General features: G+C 58.8%; 1 protein-coding gene across 1 annotated transcript in view; it reads right to left on the bottom strand.

The window, feature by feature from the left end:
- Positions 1–309: 309 nt before the first annotated feature.
- LOC137308000 (protein PAT1 homolog 2-like) overlaps positions 310–20,961 on the bottom strand; it is a gene marked incomplete at its 3' end in the record, with an annotated part of 23,999 nt that continues 3,347 nt past the window's right edge. Inside the window, exons 3-10 of the mRNA XM_067976970.1 lie at positions 17,924–18,270; positions 12,468–12,539; positions 10,327–10,497; positions 7,779–7,921; positions 6,719–6,793; positions 4,788–4,926; positions 3,144–3,260; positions 310–474 (exon numbers count right to left, since the gene is read on the bottom strand). Of these exons, the coding sequence (XP_067833071.1) occupies positions 310–474; positions 3,144–3,260; positions 4,788–4,926; positions 6,719–6,793; positions 7,779–7,921; positions 10,327–10,497; positions 12,468–12,539; positions 17,924–18,270 (1,229 nt within the window). The remainder of the gene's footprint in view (positions 475–3,143; positions 3,261–4,787; positions 4,927–6,718; positions 6,794–7,778; positions 7,922–10,326; positions 10,498–12,467; positions 12,540–17,923; positions 18,271–20,961) is intronic.

Raw genomic sequence — 20,961 nt, 5'->3', positions numbered from 1 at the left:
TCCCCCCCCTCCCAATACCCCTCACTCGCCCGCCCCCCTCTCCTCCCCCCAATACCCCTCCCTCGCCCTCCGCCTCCCCCCAATACACCTCCCTCACCACCTCCCCCCCCAATACCCCTCCCTCACCACCTCCCCCCCTCCCAATACCCCTCCCTCGCCCGCCCCCCCTCCCCCTCCCCCCAATACCCCCCCCCTCGCCCGCCCCCCCCTCCCAACACCCCTCCCTCGCCCGCCCCCTCCTCCCCCCCAACACCCCTCCCTCGCCCGCCTCCTCCTCCCCCCAAACCACCCTCCCATCCCCCCTCCCACCAGCCCTCCCGGACAGGACCTCCGACCCCTCGAAACTGGACGAGTCCAGCGAAGGCGAGCGACGAACCACCTCCAGAGTCGCAACATGAACGGCATCGATGGCTCTCCGGGGGCTGTAGCAGGTCGAGACGGCCACCTGTCCCAGGGACCCCTCGATGTGAACCACTAGGAGGGAACGGAGAGCAGTCACAAACCCAAAGGGACAAAGCAACAGCAGTTACCGGGGGCGAGAGATGGGCCTGTCCCACCAGAAAAATGTCCAGAAACTTCAAAGTCCCAATGTTTCACGACCAGAAAACAGACTGGTACAAAATCTTCAGTTGTGTGTTAGATACAGAGTAAAGCTCCCTCTACACTGTCCCATCAAACACTCCCAGGGCAGGTACAGGGTTAGATACAGAGTAAAGCTCCCTCTACACTGTCCCGTCAAACACTCCCAGGGCAGGTACAGGGTTAGATACAGAGTAAAGCTCCCTCCACACTGTCCCATCAAACACTCCCAGGGCAGGTACAGGGTTAGATACAGAGTAAAGCTCCCTCTACACTGTCCCGTCAAACACTCCCAGGGCAGGTACAGGGTTAGATACAGAGTAAAGCTCCCTCTACACTGTCCCGTCAAACACTCCCAGGGCAGGTACAGCGTTAGATACAGAGTAAAGCTCCCTCTACACTGTCCCATCAAACACTCCCAGGGCAGGTACAGGGTTAGATACAGAGTAAAGCTCCCTCTACACTGTCCCGTCAAACACTCCCAGGGCAGGGACAGGGTGAGATACAGAGTAAAGCTCCCTCTACACTGTCCCGTCAAACACTCCCAGGGCAGGTACAGGGTTAGATACAGAGTAAAGCTCCCTCTACACTGTCCCATCAAACACTCCCAGGGCAGGTACAGGGTTAGATACAGAGTAAAGCTCCCTCTACACTGTCCCGTCAAACACTCACAGGGCTGGTACAGGGTTAGATACAGAGTAAAGCTCCCTCTACACTGTCCCGTCAAACACTCCCAGGGCAGGTACAGGGTTAGATACAGAGTAAAGCTCCCTCTACACTGTCCCATCAAACACTCCCAGGGCAGGTACAGGGTTAGATACAGAGTAAAGCTCCTCTACACTGTCCCATCAAACACTCCCAGGGCAGGTACAGGGTTAGATACAGAGTAAAGCTCCCTCTACACTGTCCCATCAAACACTCCCAGGGCAGGTGCAGGGTTAGATACAGAGCAAAGCTCCCACTACACTGTCCCGTCAAACACTCCCGGGGCAGGTACAGGGTGAGATACAGAGTAAAGCTCACTCTACACTGTCCCGTCAAACACTCCCAGGGCAGGTACAGGGTTAGATACAGAGTAAAGCTCCCTCTACACTGTCCCGTCAAACACTCCCAGGGCAGGTGGAGGGTTAGATACAGAGTAAAGCTCCCTCTACACTGTCCCATCAAACACTCCCAGGGGCAGGTGCAGGGTTAGATACAGAGTAAAGCTCCCTCTACACTGTCCCATCAAACACTCCCAGGGCAGGTACAGGGTTAGATACAGAGTAAAGCTCCCTCTACACTGTCCCATCAAACACTCCCAGGGTAGTTACAGGGTAAGAGACAGAGTAAAGCTCCCTCTACACCGTCCCATCAAACTCTCCCAGGGCAGGTACAGGGTTAGATACAGAGTAAAGCTCCCTCTACACTGTCCCATCAAACACTCCCAGGGCAGGGACAGGGTTAGATACAGAGTAAAGCTCCCTCTGCACTGTCCCATCAAACACTCCCGGGCAGGTACAGGGTTAGATACAGAGTAAAGCTCCCTCTGCACTGTCCCATCAAACACTCCCAGGGCAGGTACAGGGTTAGATACAGAGTAAAGCTCCCTCCACACTGTCCCATCAAACACTCCCAGGGCAGGTACAGGGTTAGATACAGAGTAAAACTCCCTCTACACTGTCCATCAAACACTCCCAGGGCAGGTACAGGTTAGATACAGAGTAAAGCTCCTCTACACTGTCCCATCAAACACTCCCAGTGCAGGTACAGGGTTAGATACAGAGTAAAGCTCCCTCTACACTGTCCCTCAAACACTCCCAGGCAGGTACAGGGTTAGATACAGAGTAAAGCTCCCTCTACACTGTCCCGTCAAACACTCCCAGGGCAGGTACAGGGTTAGATACAGAGTAAAGCTCCCTCTACACTGTCCCATCAAACACTCCCAGTGCAGGTACAGGGTTAGATACAGAGTAAAGCTCCCTCTACACTGTCCCATCAAACACTCCCAGTGCAGGTACAGGGTTAGATACAGAGTAAAGCTCCCTCTACACTGTCCCATCAAACACTCCCAGGGCAGGTACAGGGTTAGATACAGAGTAAAGCTCCCTCTACACTGTCCCGTCAAACACTCCCAGGGTAGGTACAGGGTTAGATACAGAGTAAAGCTCCCTCTACACTGTCCCATCAAACACTCCCAGGGCAGGTGCAGGGTTAGATACAGAGTAAAGCTCCCTCTACACTGTCCCGTCAAACACTCCCAGGGCAGGTACAGGGTTAGATACAGAGTAAAGCTCCCTCTACACTGTCCCGTCAAACTGTCCCATGTCGTCAGTTGGCACCCATGGGCAGATAACTTCGACCCAACACCCCACCTCCCCCAAGCCCCCCAATTAGCCACATGTTCCCTTGGCCGCAGGACCCTGGACAACCTGTGCAGCTTCAGCCAGGACCTCAGCGTTCCAAGGGTCGCATTTGTGAAGGACAACAAGGCCCGGAACACCTGAGGATTCACCCTGGGGGCGGGGTCCGCTGGCCAATGGTCCCAACCCAGGAGCTCGCCAATCTGCTTCGAAGCCCCTTACCAGCCTCGTAGCTCCCCGCCTTCTGTACGTAAGGGGTGACCAGTTCTGAGGTTCCCGTTTGGTCCGCTCCCCGAGTTCCTCGTCCGTCAGTTTCAGCTCAAGTTTCCTGAAGAATTCCTGTCCGGAGAGAGAGGTCAGTGTTTCAGAGACCCTCCGTGACTCCCCGCCGGTCCCCGTCCCAGAGGGGGAAAGGACAGTGTATCTAACGCACTGTGAGACCCGGTCCCAGAGGGGGAAAGGACAGTGTATCTAACGCACTGTGAGACCCAGTGCCAGAGGGGGAAAGGACAGTGTATCTAACGCACTGTGAGACCCGGTCCCAGAGGGGGAAAGGACAGTGTATCTAACGCACTGTGAGACCCGGTCCCAGAGGGGGAAAGGACAGTGTATCTCACGCACTGTGAGACCCGGTCCCAGAGGGGAAAGGACAGTCGTATCTCACGCACTGTGAGACCCGGTCCCAGAGGGGGAAAGGACAGTGTATCTCACGCACTGTGAGACCCGGTCCCAGAGGGGGAAAGGACAGTGTATCTCACGCACTGTGAGACCCGGTCCCAGAGGGGGAAAGGACAGTGTATCTAACGCACTGTGAGACCCGGTCCCAGAGGGGGAAAGGAGAGTGTATCTAACACACTGTGAGACCCGGTCCCAGAGGGGGAAAGGACAGTGTATCTAACGCACTGTGAGACCCGGTCCCAGAGGGGGAAAGGACAGTGTATCTCACGCACTGTGAGACCCGGTCCCAGAGGGGGAAAGGACAGTGTATCTAACGCACTGTGAGACCCGGTCCCAGAGGGGGAAAGGACAGTGTATCTAACACACTGTGAGACCCGGTCCCAGAGGGGGAAAGGACAGTGTATCTAACACACTGTGAGACCCGGTCCCAGAGGGGGAAAGGACAGTGTATCTAACGCACTGTGAGACCCGGTCCCAGAGGGGGAAAGGACAGTGTATCTAACGCACTGAGAGACCCGGTCCCAGAGGGGGAAAGGACAGTGTATCTAACGCACTGTGAGACCCGGTCCCAGAGGGGGAAAGGACAGTGTATCTAACAGACTGTGAGACCCGGTCCCAGAGGGGGAAAGGACAGTGTATCTAACGCACTGTGAGACCAGGTCCCAGAGGGGGAAAGGACAGTGTATCTAACGCACTGTGAGACCCGGTCCCAGAGGGGGAAAGGACAGTGTATCTAACACACTGTGAGACCCGGTCCCAGAGGGGGAAAGGACAGTGTATCTAACGCACTGTGAGACCCGGTCCCAGAGGGGGAAAGGACAGTGTATCTAACACACTGTGAGACCCGGTCCCAGAGGGGGAAAGGACAGTGCATCTAACGCACTGTGAGACCCGGTCCCAGAGGGGGAAAGGACAGTGTATCTAACACACTGTGAGACCCAGTCCCAGAGGGGGAAAGGACAGTGTATCTAACGCACTGTGAGACCCGGTCCCAGAGGGGGAAAGGACAGTGTATCTAACACACTGTGAGACCCGGTCCCAGAGGGGGAAAGGACAGTGTATCTAACACACTGTGAGACCCGGTCCCAGAGGGGGAAAGGACAGTGTATCTAACGCACTGCGAGACCCGGTCCCAGACGGGGGACAATCGTGAACCATTCCCCCTCCCACCTACGCTCAGCTACTAACTTGGTAATAGTAGTCATCCAGATGTGGGTTCTCGCTCTGCAGCTGCATCATCTGTAACTTGATGACCCATGCCTTTTCCTCCTTTGTCATCAGACTGGCATAACTCTCCGGGCGCTCCTCGCACTCCTTCTTGGACGGGCTGTGAGGGAGCAGAATCACCCAAAGAGGAGCAGCTTTCAATGGTCAAAGGTTCATTCTCGGCAAGAAATGTCCCTCCCGGTCCCTCTCCCTCGTGGAGATATCTGTACACTGACTGGTGTCTCTCAGTCCCCTCTCTCTCAGGGAGATATCTGTACACTGACTGGTGTCTCTCAGTCCCCTCTATCTCAGGGAGATATCTGTACACTGACTGGTGTCTCTCAGTCCCCTCTCTCTCAGGGAGATATCTGTACACTGACTGGTGTCTCTCGGTCCCCTCTCTCTCAGGGAGATATCTGCACACTGACTGGTGTCTCTCAGTCCCCTCTCTCTCAGGGAGATATCTGTGCACTGACTGGTGTCTCTCAGTCCCCTCTCTCTCGTGGAGATATCTGTACACTGACTGGTGTCTCTCAGTCCCCTCTCTCTCGTGGAGATATCTGTGCACTGACTGGTGTCTCTCAGTCCCCTCTCTCTCAGGGAGATATCTGTGCACTGACTGGTGTCTCTCAGTCCCCTCTCTCTCGTGGAGATATCTGTACACTGACTGGTGTCTCTCAGTCCCCTCTCTCTCAGGGAGATATCTGTACACTGACTGGTGTCTCTCAGTCCCATCTCGCTCAGGGAGATATCTGTACACTGACTGGTGTCTCTCAGTCCCCTCTCCCTCAGGGAGATATCTGTACACTGACTGGTGTCTCTCAGTCCCCTCTCTCTCAGGGAGATATCTTTACACTGACTGGTGTCTCTCAGTCCCTCTCTCTCAGAGAGATATCTGCACACTGACTGGTGTCTCTCAGTCCCCTCTCTCAGGGAGATATCTGTACACTGACTGGTGTCTCTCAGTCCCCTCTCTCTCTCAGGGAGATATCTGCACACTGACTGGTGTCTCTCAGTCCCCTCTCCCTCAGGGAGATATCTGTGCACTGACTGGTGTCTCTCAGTCCCCTCTCTCTCAGGGAGATATCTGTACACTGACTGGTGTCTCTCAGTCCCCTCTCTCTCTCAGGGAGATATCTGCACACTGACTGGTGTCTCTCAGTCCCCTCTCCCTCAGGGAGATATCTGCACACTGACTGGTGTCTCTCAGTCCCCTCTCCCTCAGGGAGATATCTGCACACTGACTGGTGTCTCTCAGTCCCCTCTCTCTCAGGGAGATATCTGCACATTGACTGGTGTCTCTCAGTCCCCTCTCTCTCGGGGAGATATCTGTACACTGACTGGTGTCTCTCAGTCCCTCTCTCTCAGGGAGATATCTGTACACTGACTGGTGTCTCTCAGTCCCTCTCTCTCAGGGAGATATCTGTACACTGACTGGTGTCTCTCAGTCCCCTCTCCCTCAGGGAGATATCTGCACATTGACTGGTGTCTCTCTGTCCCCTCTCTCTCAGGGAGATATCTGTACACTGACTGGTGTCTCTCAGTCCCTCTCTCTCAGGGAGATATCTGTACACTGACTGGTGTCTCTCAGTCCCCTCTCTCTCAGGGAGATATCTGTACACTGACTGGTGTCTCTCAGTCCCCTCTCTCTCAGGGAGATATCTGTACACTGACTGGTGTCTCTCAGTCCCCTCTCTCTCAGGGAGATATCTGTACACTGACTGGTGTCTCTCAGTCCCCTCTCTCAGGGAGATATCTGTACACTAACTGGTGTCTCTCAGTCCCCTCTCTCAGGGAGATATCTGTACACTGACTGGTGTCTCTCCGTCCTTAAAGCACCCTCTGCACTGCCCATTCCCACCGCCACACCGAAGACCTTTGACCTCAACGTTTGACCTTTGACTCCATCTTACCTGCGCATCTGTTGCTGCCGTTGTTTTAAGAGTCTACGATGCTGTGGGTGGAGCTGGGTCACGTAGCCTGGAAACCTGGCGAGAAGACGGGCAGACGTCAGCAACCCTGTCCCCCGACGGCCATTTTGAACCACCTCTGCTCGGCGGGGTAGGTGGGGGGGGGGTGGAGGGGGCCGCCAACTCTGGCTGGCCGTATTCCATCACGTGACCTGCGGCCTCCAAACGCCCCTCCCCTCTAACCAATAAATGGAAGGGTACAAAGAAATTCTAACTGGAGAAATCGGAGAAGGCCATTCGGCCCCTCGAGCCTGCTCCGCCATTCAATCACATCGTGGCCGATCTTTGACCTCAACTCCACTTTCCCCCCACCCCCCCCCCGCCGATCCCCATATCCCTCGATTCCCCCTCGAGTCCGAAAATCCATCGATCTCAGCCTTGAACATTCTCAACGACCGAGCGTCCGTGGGGTAGAGAACGCCAAGGACTCACCACCCTCTGAGTGAAGAAATTCCTCCTCATCTCAGTCTTGAATGGCCGACCCCTCATCCTGAGACTGTGCCCCCTCGTTCTCGACTCTCCAGCCAGGGGGAAACAACCTCTCAGCATCGACCCTGTGAAGCCCCCTCAGAATCTTATATGTTTCAACGAGATCACCTCTCATTCCTCTAAACTCCAGAGAGTCTCGGCCCATTCGACTCAACCTCTCCTCATAGGACGACCCTCTCGATCCCAGGAATCAATCGAGACAAACTCGGCCGGAGGAGGGTCGAAGAGATCACCCCTGAACGGCCTGGCTCTAATTTTAAGGTTCTGCCCCCTTGTTCTGGACTCCCCCCACCAGAGGAAATAGTTTCTCTCTCGATCTCCCCCATCGAATCCTCCAATCATCCCAAACCCCTCGATTAGACCCCCCCCCTCCTCAATCTTCGATACTCGAGGGAACCTCTCCTCGTAAATTAACCCCTTCAACCCCCCAACCCCGGTCTACTCCTAATCCCACGTCCCCCAACCCAAGGGCTTCGCTCCACCTCAACGAGGGGCCCGGGGTCTCCCCCTTTACCTGAAGGTTTCCAGAAGGCTGGCGGAGGGACTGTAGAAGGAGGTATTTGGAGTGGGCGAGCCAAACCTCATCTGCATCATCTTCGATCCAGCAATGCTCGGGGACATCGGTCTGAAGGGGATCGGTGGGACGCGGCCCGGTGGCTAAAAGAGGAAGTTACAGAATGTTACATCATAGAAACAGGCCGTTCGGCCCAACAGGTCTACTCTGTATCTAACCCTGTACCTGCCCTGGGAGTGTTTGACGGGACAGTGTAGAGGGAGCTTTACTCTGTATCTAACCCTGTACCTGCCCTGGGAGTGTTTGACGGGACAGTGTAGAGGGAGCTTTACTCTGTATCTAACCCTGTACCTGCCCTGGGAGTGTTTGATGGGACAGTGTAGAGGGAGCTTTACTCTGTATCTAACCCTGTACCTGCCCTGGGAGTGTTTGATGGGACAGTGTAGAATTACATAGAATATTACAGCACAGAAACAGGCCATTCGGCCCCACTGCTCCATGCCGGTGTTTATGCTCCACACGAGCCTCCTCCCTCCCTACTCCATCTCACCCTCTCACCATCTCCTTCTATTCCTCTCTCCCTCATGTGTTTATCCAGCTTCCCCTTAAATCCATCTACACTATTCACCTCAACTACTCCTTGTGGGAGCGAGTTCCACATTCTCACCACTCTCTGGGTCGTCAATCACATGGCTGGTTGTGGGATCTTGCTGTGCGCAGATTGGCTGCTGCGTTTCCTACATTGCTACACTTGCAAAAGGAAAAGTACCTCATTGGATTTATTGGTCACTCATACATATGGCCCGTCCACCAAACAGTGGGACGGTTATTCCAAGATGGAACATCTGCAAGCCAACATCAGTCACCGTCTCGGTTGAGACTCGAGGCGGAGTAGCCCCCGTCATGAGGCAGGAAGGCAAGTAAGTCTGGAGCGAGTTGCAAGGAGAAATGTAATGGTCGGACACCAAAAGGGGAGGTGCCCGTGGCAGGAGAGGGATCATTTCTCCCAGGAGACGAGGAGTCGTTCCAGGGAGAGTGGGGCAACGCTGAAGATTCTGTAACGATGGGGACAAGTTAACGTGATACAGGTCGGAGATGTCCCCCAAAAAAAAAAACAAGCAAGGAACTTGCCGGCTTTGGTGAGATATCGAGGAGGATGTGGCAGGTCATGGTTGGACATTAGTGATTGTAACATTAGACTGAGATCCAGGGTTGGGTAATGGAGGTTCTAATGTTAGATTGAGATTGCCCGTTGGGTAATGGGGATTGTAATGCTAGACTGAGATCCAGAGTTGGGTTATGGAGATTGTAATGCTAGACTGCGATCCCCAGTTGGGTTATGGAGATTGTAATGCTAGACTGCGATCCCCAGTTGGGTTATGGAGATTGTAATGCTAGACTGCGATCCCCAGTTGGGTTATGGAGATTGTAATGCTAGACTGCGATCCCCAGTTGGGTTATGGAGATTGTAATGCTAGACTGCGATCCCCAGTTGGGTTATGGAGATTGTAATGCTAGACTGCGATCCCCAGTTGGGTTATGGAGATTGTAATGCTAGACTGCGATCCCCAGTTGGGTTATGGAGATTGTAATGCTAGACTGCGATCCCCAGTTGGGTTATGGAGATTGTAATGCTAGACTGCGATCCCCAGTTGGGTTATGGAGATTGTAATGCTAGACTGCGATCCCCAGTTGGGTTATGGAGATTGTAATGCTAGACTGCGATCCCCAGTTGGGTTATGGAGATTGTAATGCTAGACTGCGATCCCCAGTTGGGTTATGGAGATTGTAATGCTAGACTGTGATCCCCAGTTGGGTAATGGGGATTGTAATGCTAGACTGAGATCCAGGGTTGGGTAATGGGGATTGTAATGCTAGATTGCGATCCCCAGTTGGGTTATGGAGATTGTAATGCTAGACTGAGATCCAGGGTTGGGTAATGGAGATTGTAACGCTAGGCTGAGATCCAGAGTTGGGTAATGGGGATTGTAATGTTAGATTGAGATCCCCAGTTGGGTAATGGGGATTGTAATGTTAGACTGCGATCCCCAGTTGGGTTATGGAGATTGCAATGCTAGACTGAGATCCAGAGTTGGGTTATGGAGATTGTAATGCTAGCCTGCGATCCCCAGTTGGGTTATGGAGATTGTAATGCAAGACTGCGATCCCCAGTTGGGTTATGGAGATTGTAATGCTAGACTGCGATCCCCAGTTGGGTTATGGAGATTGTAATGCTAGACTGCGATCCCCAGTTGGGTTATGGAGATTGTAATGCTAGACTGCGATCCCCAGTTGGGTTATGGAGATTGTAATGCTAGACTGCGATCCCCAGTTGGGTAATGGGGATTGTAATGCTAGACTGAGATCCAGGGTTGGGTAATGGAGATTGTAATGTTAGATTGAGATCCAGAGTTGGGTAATGGGGATTGTAATGCTAGACTGAGATCCAGGGTTGGGTAACGGGGACCGTAATGAAAATCTCGAGGCGCTTTGGACACGTCTCTTGCTCCTCCCACCCCAACGTTCCCTCCCTCTCCCGACATCTCACCATTTGAAGAAGTCGATGACAAGGGGACATGGCAGGCTGCCCCAGACTGGGCCTCTTCATAGCAGGGGACTGCGGATATCCACGCGGTACGTGGGAGGGGACGAATCCCAGCGGAGCGCGTCGCAGGTCAAACATTGCCGTCTTCTCCATCACACGTTGAACAGCTCGATCCTAAAACCAGGACACAAAGGGATACGGGGAGCAGAGCGGGTACACGGGATTAGGACCAGTGGAGGATAACAAACCGTCTGTCCACATCTAATAGTTTCCCGAAGAAAACCAATTCAGAACTTTTGACGGGACAGGGTAGAGGCAGCTTTACTCTGTATCTAACCCTGTACCTGCCCTGGTAGTGTTTGATGGGACAGTGTAGAGGGAGCTTTACTCTGTATCTAACCCTGTACCTGCCCTGGGAGTGTTTGATGGGACAGTGTAGAGGGAGCTTTACTCTGTATCTAACCCTGTACCTGCCCTGGGAGTGTTTGATGGGACAGTGTAGAGGGAGCTTTACTCTGTATCTAACCCTGTACCTGCCCTGGGAGTGTTTGATGGGACAGTATAGAGGGAGCTTTACTCTGTATCTAACCCTGTACCTGCCCTGGGAGTGTTTGATGGGACAGTGTAGAGGGAGCTTTACTCTGTATCTAACCCTGTACCTGCCCTGGGAGTGTTTGATGGGACAGTGTGGAGGGAGCTTTACTCTGTATCTAACCCTGTACCTGCCCTGGGAGTGTTTGATGGGACAGTGTAGAGGGAGTTTTACTCTGTATCTAACCCTGTACCTGCCCTGGGAGTGTTTGATGGGACAGTGTGGAGGGAGCTTTACTCTGTATCTAACCCTGTACCTGCCCTGGGAGTGTTTGATGGGACAGTGTGGAGGGAGCTTTACTCTGTATCTAACCCTGTACCTGCCCTGGGAGTATTTGATGGGACAGTGTAGAGGGAGCTTTACTCTGTATCTAACCCTGTACCTACCCTGGGAGTGTTTGATGGGACAGTGTGGAGGGAGCTTTACTCTGTATCTAACCCTGTACCTGCCCTGGGAGTATTTGATGGGACAGTGTAGAGGGAGCTTTACTCTGTATCTAACCCTGTACCTGCCCTGGGAGTGTTTGACAGGACAGTGTAGAGGGAGCTTTACTCTGTATCTAACCCTGTACATGCCCTGGGAGTGTTTGACGGGACAGTGTAGAGGGAGCTTTACTCTGTATCTAACCCTGTACCTGCCCTGTGAGTGTTTGACGGGACAGTGTAGAGGGAGCTTTACTCTGTATCTCACCCTGTACCTGCCCTCGGAGTGTTTGATGGAACAGCGTAGAGGGAGCTTTAAGCAGTATCTGAGTCAGGAGGAAGCTTTGACTGCCAGTTTCAAATTCTTGGCCTGGACAAGCACCAAGTCAAAAAAACATTTGCGGCGAGTGACTCACCTCCTGACTCCCCAAAGCCTTTCCACCATCTGCAAGGCACAAGTCAGGAGTGTGATGGAATACTCTCCACTTGCCTGGATGAGTGCAGCTCCAACAACACTCAAGAAGCTCGACACCATCCAGGACAAAGCAGCCCGCTTGATTGGCACCCGATCCACCACCCTAAACATTCACTCCCTTCACCACCGGCGCACCGTGGCTGCAGTGTGGACCATCCACAGGATGCACTGCAGCAACTCGCCAAGGCTTCTTCGACAGCACCTCCCAAACCCGTGACCTCTACCACCTGGAAGGACAAGGGCAGCAGGCACATGGGAACAACACCACCTGCACGTTCCCCTCCGAGTCACACACCATCCCGACTTGGAAATATATCGGCCGTTCCTTCATCGTCGCTGGGTCAAAATCCTGGAACTCCCTTCCTAACAGCACTGTGGGAGAACCTTCACCACACGGACTGCAGCGGTTCAAGAAGGCGGCTCACCACCACCTTCTCAAGGGGCAATTAGGGATGGGCAATAAATGCCGGCCTCGCCAGCGACGCCCACATCCCATGAACGAATAAAAAAAAACCCCAAACAAATCACTACTCGTTGGCCTCATTTTGGAACAGGAAGAATTGAGCAGAATTCAGTGTCACATCAGGCGCTATATAAATGAAAGTTCCTTTCTCCTTATCACAAAGTGCCCGCGGGCTGTTATTTAATGACTCACCAAGACTTGAGATATGCTGAGACCTCCCCAACTGGTACAAATCTCACTATCGACAATCGCACTGTCCAGGCTCTGTGGAGAGGGTTTTCGAAAAGGACCAGAATGACAGAAACTTGAAACAAGCAGCATTCAACTGCACCCCACCCTCACATTGACAGGAACGTAGGTCCAGGAGGGGGACGCTCAGCCCCTCGAGCCTATTCCGCCATTCACTCAGCTCATGGCTGATCTGTAACTCAATATCCTCCCCGGTCCGGTCCGGTCCGACCCGTCCCGTCCCCGGTCCGACCAGTCCCGTCCCCGGTCCGACCAGTCCCGTCCCCGGTCCGGTCCGTCCCGTCCCCGGTCCGGTCCGTCCCGTCCCCGGTCCGGTCCGTCCCCTCCCCGGTCCGGTCCGACCCGACCCTCCCCAGTCCAGTCCGACCCGACCCTCCCCAGTCCGGTCCGACCCGACCCTCCCCAGTCCGGTCCGACCCGACCCTCCCCAGTCCGGTCCGACCCGACCCTCCCCAGTCCAGTCCGACCCGACCCTCCCCAGTCCAGTCCGACCCGACCCTCCCCAGTCCAGTCCGACCCGACCCTCCCCAGACCGGTCCGACCCGACCCTCCCCAGTCCGGTCCGACCCGACCCTCCCCAGTCCGGTCCGACCCGACCCTCCCCAGTCCGGTCCGACCCGACCCTCCCCAGACCAGTCCGACCCGACCCTCCCCAGTCCGGTCCGACCCGACCCTCCCCAGTCCGGTCCGACCCGACCCTCCCCAGTCCGGTCCGACCCGACCCTCCCCAGACCAGTCCGACCCGACCCTCCCCAGTCCGGTCCGACCCGACCCTCCCCAGTCCGGTCCGACCCGACCCTCCCCAGTCCAGTCCGACCCGACCCTCCCCAGACCAGTCCGACCCGACCCTCCCCAGTCCGACCCGACCCGACCCTCCCCAGTCCAGTCCGACCCGACCCTCCCCAGTCCAGTCCGACCCGACCCTCCCCAGTCCAGTCCGACCCGACCCTCCCCAGACCAGTCCGACCCGACCCTCCCCAGACCGGTCCGACCCGACCCTCCCCAGTCCAGTCCGACCCGACCCTCCCCAGACCAGTCCGACCCGACCCTCCCCAGACCGGTCCGACCCGACCCTCCCCAGTCCAGTCCGACCCGACCCTCCCCAGTCCGGTCCGACCCGACCCTCCCCAGTCCGGTCCGACCCGACCCTCCCCAGTCCAGTCCGACCCGACCCTCCCCAGTCCGGTCCGACCCGACCCTCCCCAGTCCGGTCCGACCCGACCCTCCCCAGTCCAGTCCAGTCCGACCCGACCCTCCCCAGTCCGGTCCGACCCGACCCTCCCCAGTCCAGTCCGACCCGACCCTCCCCAGTCCGGTCCGACCCGACCCTCCCCAGTCCAGTCCGACCCGACCCTCCCCAGTCCGGTCCGACCCGACCCTCCCCAGTCCAGTCCGACCCGACCCTCCCCAGTCCAGTCCGACCCGACCCTCCCCAGTCCAGTCCGACCCGACCCTCCCCAGTCCGGTCCGACCCGACCCTCCCCAGTCCAGTCCGACCCGACCCTCCCCAGTCCAGTCCGACCCGACCCTCCCCAGTCCAGTCCGACCCGACCCTCCCCAGTCCAGTCCGACCCGACCCTCCCCAGTCCGGTCCGACCCGACCCTCCCCAGTCCAGTCCGACCCGACCCTCCCCAGTCCGGTCCGACCCGACCCTCCCCAGTCCGGTCCGACCCGACCCTCCCCAGTCCGGTCCGACCCGACCCTCCCCAGTCCAGTCCGACCCTCCCCAGTCCGGTCCGACCCGACCCTCCCCAGTCCAGTCCGACCCGACCCTCCCCAGTCCAGTCCGACCCGACCCTCCCCAGTCCAGTCCGACCCGACCCGACCCTCCCCAGTCCAGTCCGACCCGACCCTCCCCAGTCCAGTCCGACCCGACCCTCCCCAGACCGGTCCGACCCGACCCTCCCCAGTCCAGTCCGGTCCGACCCTCCCCAGTCCGACCCGACCCGACCCTCCCCAGTCCGGTCCGACCCGACCCTCCCCAGTCCGGTCCGACCCGACCCTCCCCAGTCCGGTCCGACCCTCCCCAGTCCGGTCCGACCCGACCCTCCCCAGACCGGTCCGACCCGACCCTCCCCAGTCCAGTCCGACCCGACCCTCCCCAGACCAGTCCGACCCGACCCTCCCCAGACCGGTCCGACCCGACCCTCCCCAGTCCAGTCCGACCCGACCCTCCCCAGTCCGGTCCGACCCGACCCTCCCCAGTCCGGTCCGACCCGACCCTCCCCAGTCCAGTCCGACCCGACCCTCCCCAGTCCGGTCCGACCCGACCCTCCCCAGTCCGGTCCGACCCGACCCTCCCCAGTCCAGTCCAGTCCGACCCGACCCTCCCCAGTCCGGTCCGACCCGACCCTCCCCAGTCCAGTCCGACCCGACCCGACCCTCCCCAGTCCGGTCCGACCCGACCCTCCCCAGTCCAGTCCGACCCGACCCTCCCCAGTCCGGTCCGACCCGACCCTCCCCAGTCCAGTCCGACCCGACCCTCCCCAGTCCAGTCCGACCCGACCCTCCCCAGTCCAGTCCGACCCGACCCTCCCCAGTCCGGTCCGACCCGACCCTCCCCAGTCCAGTCCGACCCGACCCTCCCCAGTCCGGTCCGACCCGACCCTCCCCAGTCCGGTCCGACCCGACCCTCCCCAGTCCGGTCCGACCCGACCCTCCCCAGTCCAGTCCGACCCTCCCCAGTCCGGTCCGACCCGACCCTCCCCAGTCCAGTCCGACCCGACCCTCCCCAGTCCAGTCCGACCCGACCCTCCCCAGTCCAGTCCGACCCGACCCGACCCTCCCCAGTCCAGTCCGACCCGACCCTCCCCAGTCCAGTCCGACCCGACCCTCCCCAGACCGGTCCGACCCGACCCTCCCCAGTCCAGTCCGGTCCGACCCTCCCCAGTCCGACCCGACCCGACCCTCCCCAGTCCGGTCCGACCCGACCCTCCCCAGTCCGGTCCGACCCGACCCTCCCCAGTCCGGTCCGACCCTCCCCAGTCCGGTCCGACCCGACCCTCCCCAGTCCAGTCCGACCCGACCCTCCCCAGACCGGTCCGACCCGACCCTCCCCAGACCGGTCCGACCCGACCCTCCCCAGACCGGTCCGACCCGACCCTCCCCAGTCCAGTCCGACCCGACCCTCCCCAGTCCGGTCCGACCCGACCCTCCCCAGTCCAGTCCGACCCGACCCTCCCCAGTCCAGTCCGACCCGACCCTCCCCAGACCGGTCCGACCCGACCCTCCCCAGTCCGGTCCGGTCCGACCCGACCCTCCCCAGTCCGGTCCGGTCCGACCCGACCCTCCCCAGTCCAGTCCGACCCGACCCTCCCCAGTCCAGTCCGACCCGACCCTCCCCAGTCCAGTCCGACCCGACCCTCCCCAGTCCAGTCCGACCCGACCCTCCCCAGTCCAGTCCGGTCCGACCCGACCCTCCCCAGTCCGGTCCGACCCGACCCTCCCCAGTCCGGTCCGGTCCGACCCGACCCTCCCCAGTCCGGTCCGACCCGACCCTCCCCAGTCCGGTCCGGTCCGACCCGACCCTCCCCAGTCCGGTCCGACCCGACCCTCCCCAGTCCGGTCCGGTCCGACCCGACCCTCCCCAGTCCAGTCCGACCCGACCCTCCCCAGTCCAGTCCGACCCGACCCTCCCCAGTCCAGTCCGACCCGACCCTCCCCAGTCCGGTCCGACCCGACCCTCCCCAGTCCGGTCCGGTCCGACCCGACCCTCCCCAGTCCAGTCCGACCCGACCCTCCCCAGTCCGGTCCGACCCGACCCTCCCCAGTCCAGTCCGACCCGACCCTCCCCAGTCCGGTCCGGTCCGACCCTCCCCAGTCCGGTCCGACCCGACCCTCCCCAGTCCAGTCCAGTCCGACCCGACCCTCCCCAGTCCGGTCCGACCCGACCCTCCCCAGTCCAGTCCGACCCGACCCTCCCCAGTCCGGTCCGGTCCGACCCTCCCCAGTCCGGTCCGACCCGACCCTCCCCAGTCCAGTCCAGTCCGACCCGACCCTCCCCAGTCCGGTCCGACCCGACCCTCCCCAGTCCAGTCCGACCCGACCCTCCCCAGTCCAGTCCGACCCGACCCTCCCCAGTCCAGTCCAGTCCGACCCGACCCTCCCCAGTCCAGTCCGACCCGACCCTCCCCAGACCAGTCCGACCCGACCCTCCCCAGTCCGGTCCGACCCGACCCTCCCCAGTCCAGTCCGACCCGACCCTCCCCAGTCCAGTCCGACCCGACCCTCCCCAGTCCGGTCCGGTCCGACCCGACCCTCCCCAGTCCGGTCCTACCCGACCCTCCCCAGTCCAGTCCGACCCGACCCTCCCCAGTCCGGTCCGACCCGACCCTCCCCAGTCCGGTCCGGTCCGACCCGACCCTCCCCAGTCCGGTCCTACCCGACCCTCCCCAGTCCGGTCCGACCCGACCCTCCCCAGTCCGGTCCGACCCGACCCTCCCCAGTCCGGTCCGACCCGACCCTCCCCAGACCAGTCCGACCCGACCCTCCCCAGTCCGGTCCGACCCGACCCTCCCCAGTCCGGTCCGGTCCGACCCGACCCTCCCCAGTCCGGTCCTACCCGACCCTCCCCAGTCCAGTCCAGTCCGACCCGACCCTCCCCAGTCCAGTCCGACCCGACCCTCCCCAGTCCGGTCCAGTCCGACCCTCCCCAGTCCAGTCCGACCCGACCCTCCCCAGTCCGGTCCGACCCGACCCTCCCCAGTCCAGTCCGACCCGACCCTCCCCAGTCCAGTCCGACCCGACCCTCCCCAGTCCGGTCCGACCCGACCCTCCCCAGTCCAGTCCGGTCCGACCCGACCCTCCCCAGACCAGTCCGACCCGACCCTCCCCAGTCCGGTCCGACCCGACCCTCCCCAGTCCGGTCCGACCCGACCCTCCCCAGTCCGGTCCGGTCCGACCCGACCCTCCCCAGTCCAGTCCGACCCGACCCTCCCCAGCCCGGTCCGGTCCGACCCTCCCCAGACCGGTCCGGTCCGGCCCGACCCTCCCCGGCCCGGTCCGGTCCGACCCGACCCTCCCCAGTCCGGTCCGGCCCGACCCTCCCCGGCCCGGTCCGGCCCGACCCTCCCCGGCCCGGTCCGGCCCGACCCTCCCCGGCCCGGTCCGGCCCGACCCTCCCCGGCCCGGTCCGGTCCGGACCGACCCTCCCCAGTCCGGTCCGACCCGACCCTCCCCAGACCGGTCCGACCCGACCCTCCCCAGACCAGTCCGACCCGACCCTCCCCAGTCCGGTCCGACCCGACCCTCCCCAGTCCGGTCCGACCCGACCCTCCCCAGACCGGTCCGACCCGACCCGACCCTCCCCAGTCCGGTCCGGTCCGGACCGACCCTCCCCAGTCCGGTCCGGTCCGGTCCGGACCGACCCTCCCCAGTCCGAGAACCTTGCATCACTGACCTCCAGAGTGGGCTTCCCATGGCATGCCTTCATCACCGCTGGGTCCTCCAACTCCTGGGCGGCGAGGGAATCGTTCAGTCTTCCCACCGCCTCATCCAGGAGCTTCCACTCCCGTTTCTCCCGCACGGCTCCAGCCCGCGCCTGGTCCGCCCGCTCAGCTGGCTCGACGGGCCCGGGCTGGCTCTTCTCCACGGCCTCGGCCGCTGGCTCGTGCTCCGTCTCCGTCTCGGAGTCGGGCGGGACCTCATCGCCCGAGATGGAGGAGAGGTCCCGCTCGGGGCTCCTCGTCTCCAGGGCCTCACACAGCAGATACAGTTCATCGGTTAGATCTCCAGCAGTCTCAATATCTGACAGAGAGAGAGAGAGAAAGAGAGAGAGAGAAAGAAAAGGGAGACAGAATGTTCCAGAAGGAACGTCTCAGCTATTTCTGCTTCATGACTCCCAGGGCAGGTACAGGGTGAGATACAGAGTAAAGCTCCCTCTACTCTGTCCCATCAAACACTCCCAGGGCAGGTACAGGGTTAGATACAGAGTGAAGCTCCCTCTACTCTGTCCCATCAAACACTCCCAGGGCAGGTACAGGGTCAGATACAGAGTAAAGCTCCATCTACTCTGTCCCATCAAACACTCCCAGGGCAGGTACAGGGTTAGATACAGAGTAAAGCTCCCTCTACACTGTCCCATCAAACACTCCCTGGGCAGGTACAGGGTGAGATACAGAGTAAAGCTCCCTCTACACTGTCCCGTCAAACACTCCCAGGGCAGGTACAGGGTTAGATACAGAGTAAAGCTCCCTCTACACTGTCCCATCAAACACTCCCTGGGCAGGTACAGGGTGAGATACAGAGTAAAGCTCCCTCTACACTGTCCCGTCAAACACTCCCAGGGCAGGTCCAGGGTTAGATACAGAGTAAAGCTCCCTCTACACTGTCCCGTCAAACACTCCCAGGGCAGGTACAGGGTTAGATACAGAGTAAAGCTCCCTCTACACTGTCCCATCAAACACTCCCAGGGTAGGTACAGGGTTAGATACAGAGTAAAGCTCCCTCTACACTGTCCCATCAAACACTCCCAGGGCAGGTACAGGGTTAGATACAGAGTAAAGCTCCCTCTACACTGTCCCATCAAACACTCCCAGGGCAGGTACAGGGTTAGATACAGAGTAAAGCTCCCTCTACACTGTCCCATCAAACACTCCCAGGGCAGGTACAGGGTTAGATACAGAGTAAAGCTCCCTCTACACTGTCCCATCAAACACTCCCAGGGCAGGTACAGGGTTAGATACAGAGTAAAGCTCCCTCTACACTGTCCCATCAAACACTCCCAGGGCAGGGACAGGGTTAGATACAGAGTAAAGCTCCCTCGACACTGTCCCATCAAACACTCCCAGGGCAGGTACAGGGTTAGATACAGAGTAAAGCTCCCTCGACACTGTCCCATCAAACACTCCCAGGGCAGGTCCAGGGTTAGATACAGAGTAAAGCTCCCTCCACACTGCCCCATCAAACACTCGAAGGGCAGGTACAGGGTTAGATACAGAGTAAAGCTCCCTCTACACTGTCCCATCAAACACTCCCAGGGCAGGTACAGGGTCAGATACAGAGTAAAGCTCCCTCGACACTGTCCCATCAAACACTCCCAGGGCAGGTACAGGGTTAGATACAGAGTAAAGCTCCCTCTACACTGTCCCATCAAACACTCCCAGGGCAGGTTACAGGGTTAGATACAGAGTAAAGCTCCCTCGACACTGTCCCATCAAACACTCCCAGGGCAGGTACAGGGTTAGATACAGAGTAAAGCTCCCTCCACACTGCCCCATCAAACACTCCCAGGGCAGGTACAGGGTTAGATACAGAGTAAAGCTCCCTCTACACTGTCCCATCAAACACTCCCAGGGCAGGTACAGGGTTAGATACAGAGTAAAGCTCCCTCTACACTGTCCCATCAAACACTCCCAGGGCAGGTACAGGGTTAGATACAGAGTAAAGCTCCCTCTACACTGTCCCATCAAACACTCCCAGGGCAGGTACAGGGTTAGATACAGAGTAAAGCTCCCTCGACACTGTCCCATCAAACACTCCCAGGGCAGGTACAGGGTTAGATACAGAGTAAAGCTCCCTCGACACTGTCCCATCAAACACTCCCAGGGCAGGTACAGGGTTAGATACAGAGTAAAGCTCCCTCTACACTGTCCCGTCAAACACTCCCAGGGCAGGGACAGGGTTAGATACAGAGTAAAGCTCTCCCTATACTGTCCCAAACTCTACATTAGGACAGTGTATCGAACGCACTGTGAGACCCGGTCCCAGAGGGGGAAAGGACAGTGTATCTAACACACTGTGAGACCCGGTCCCACAGGGGGAAAGGACAGTGTATCTAACGCACTGTGAGACCGGGTCCCAGAGGGGGAAAGGACAGTGTATCTAATGCACTGTGAGACCCGGTCCCAGAGGGGGAAAGGACAGTCTATCTAACGCACTGTGAGACCGGGTCCCAGAGGGGGAAAGGACAGTGTATCTAACACACTGTGAGACCCGGTCCCAGAGGGGGAAAGGACAGTGTATCTAACGCACTGTGAGACCGGGTCCCAGAGGGGGAAAGGACAGTGTATCTAACGCACTGTGAGACCGGGTCCCAGAGGGGGAAAGGACAGTGTATCTAACGCACTGTGAGACCGGGTCCCAGAGGGGGAAAGGACAGTGCATCTAACGCACTGTGAGACCCGGTCCCAGAGGGGGAAAGGACAGTGTATCTAACACACTGTGAGACCCGGTCCCAGAGGGGGAAAGGACAGTGTATCTAACACACTGTGAGACCCGGTCCCAGAGGGGGAAAGGACAGTGTATCTAACGCACTGAGAGACCCGGTCCCAGAGGGGGAAAGGACAGTGTATCTAACGCACTGTGAGACCCGGTCCCAGAGGGGGAAAGGACAGTGTATCTAACGCACTGTGAGACCCGGTCCCAGAGGGGGAAAGGACAGTGCATCTAACACACTGTGAGACCCGGTCCCAGAAGGGGAAAGGACAGTGTATCTAA

This window comes from Heptranchias perlo, unplaced genomic scaffold (genome assembly GCF_035084215.1).
Source record: "Heptranchias perlo isolate sHepPer1 unplaced genomic scaffold, sHepPer1.hap1 HAP1_SCAFFOLD_1171, whole genome shotgun sequence".
In the NCBI taxonomy this organism is placed as follows: Eukaryota; Metazoa; Chordata; class Chondrichthyes; order Hexanchiformes; family Hexanchidae; genus Heptranchias; species Heptranchias perlo.
Note: the sequence above shows the minus strand (reverse complement) of the source record. Positions and strands in the feature narration are given on the sequence as shown.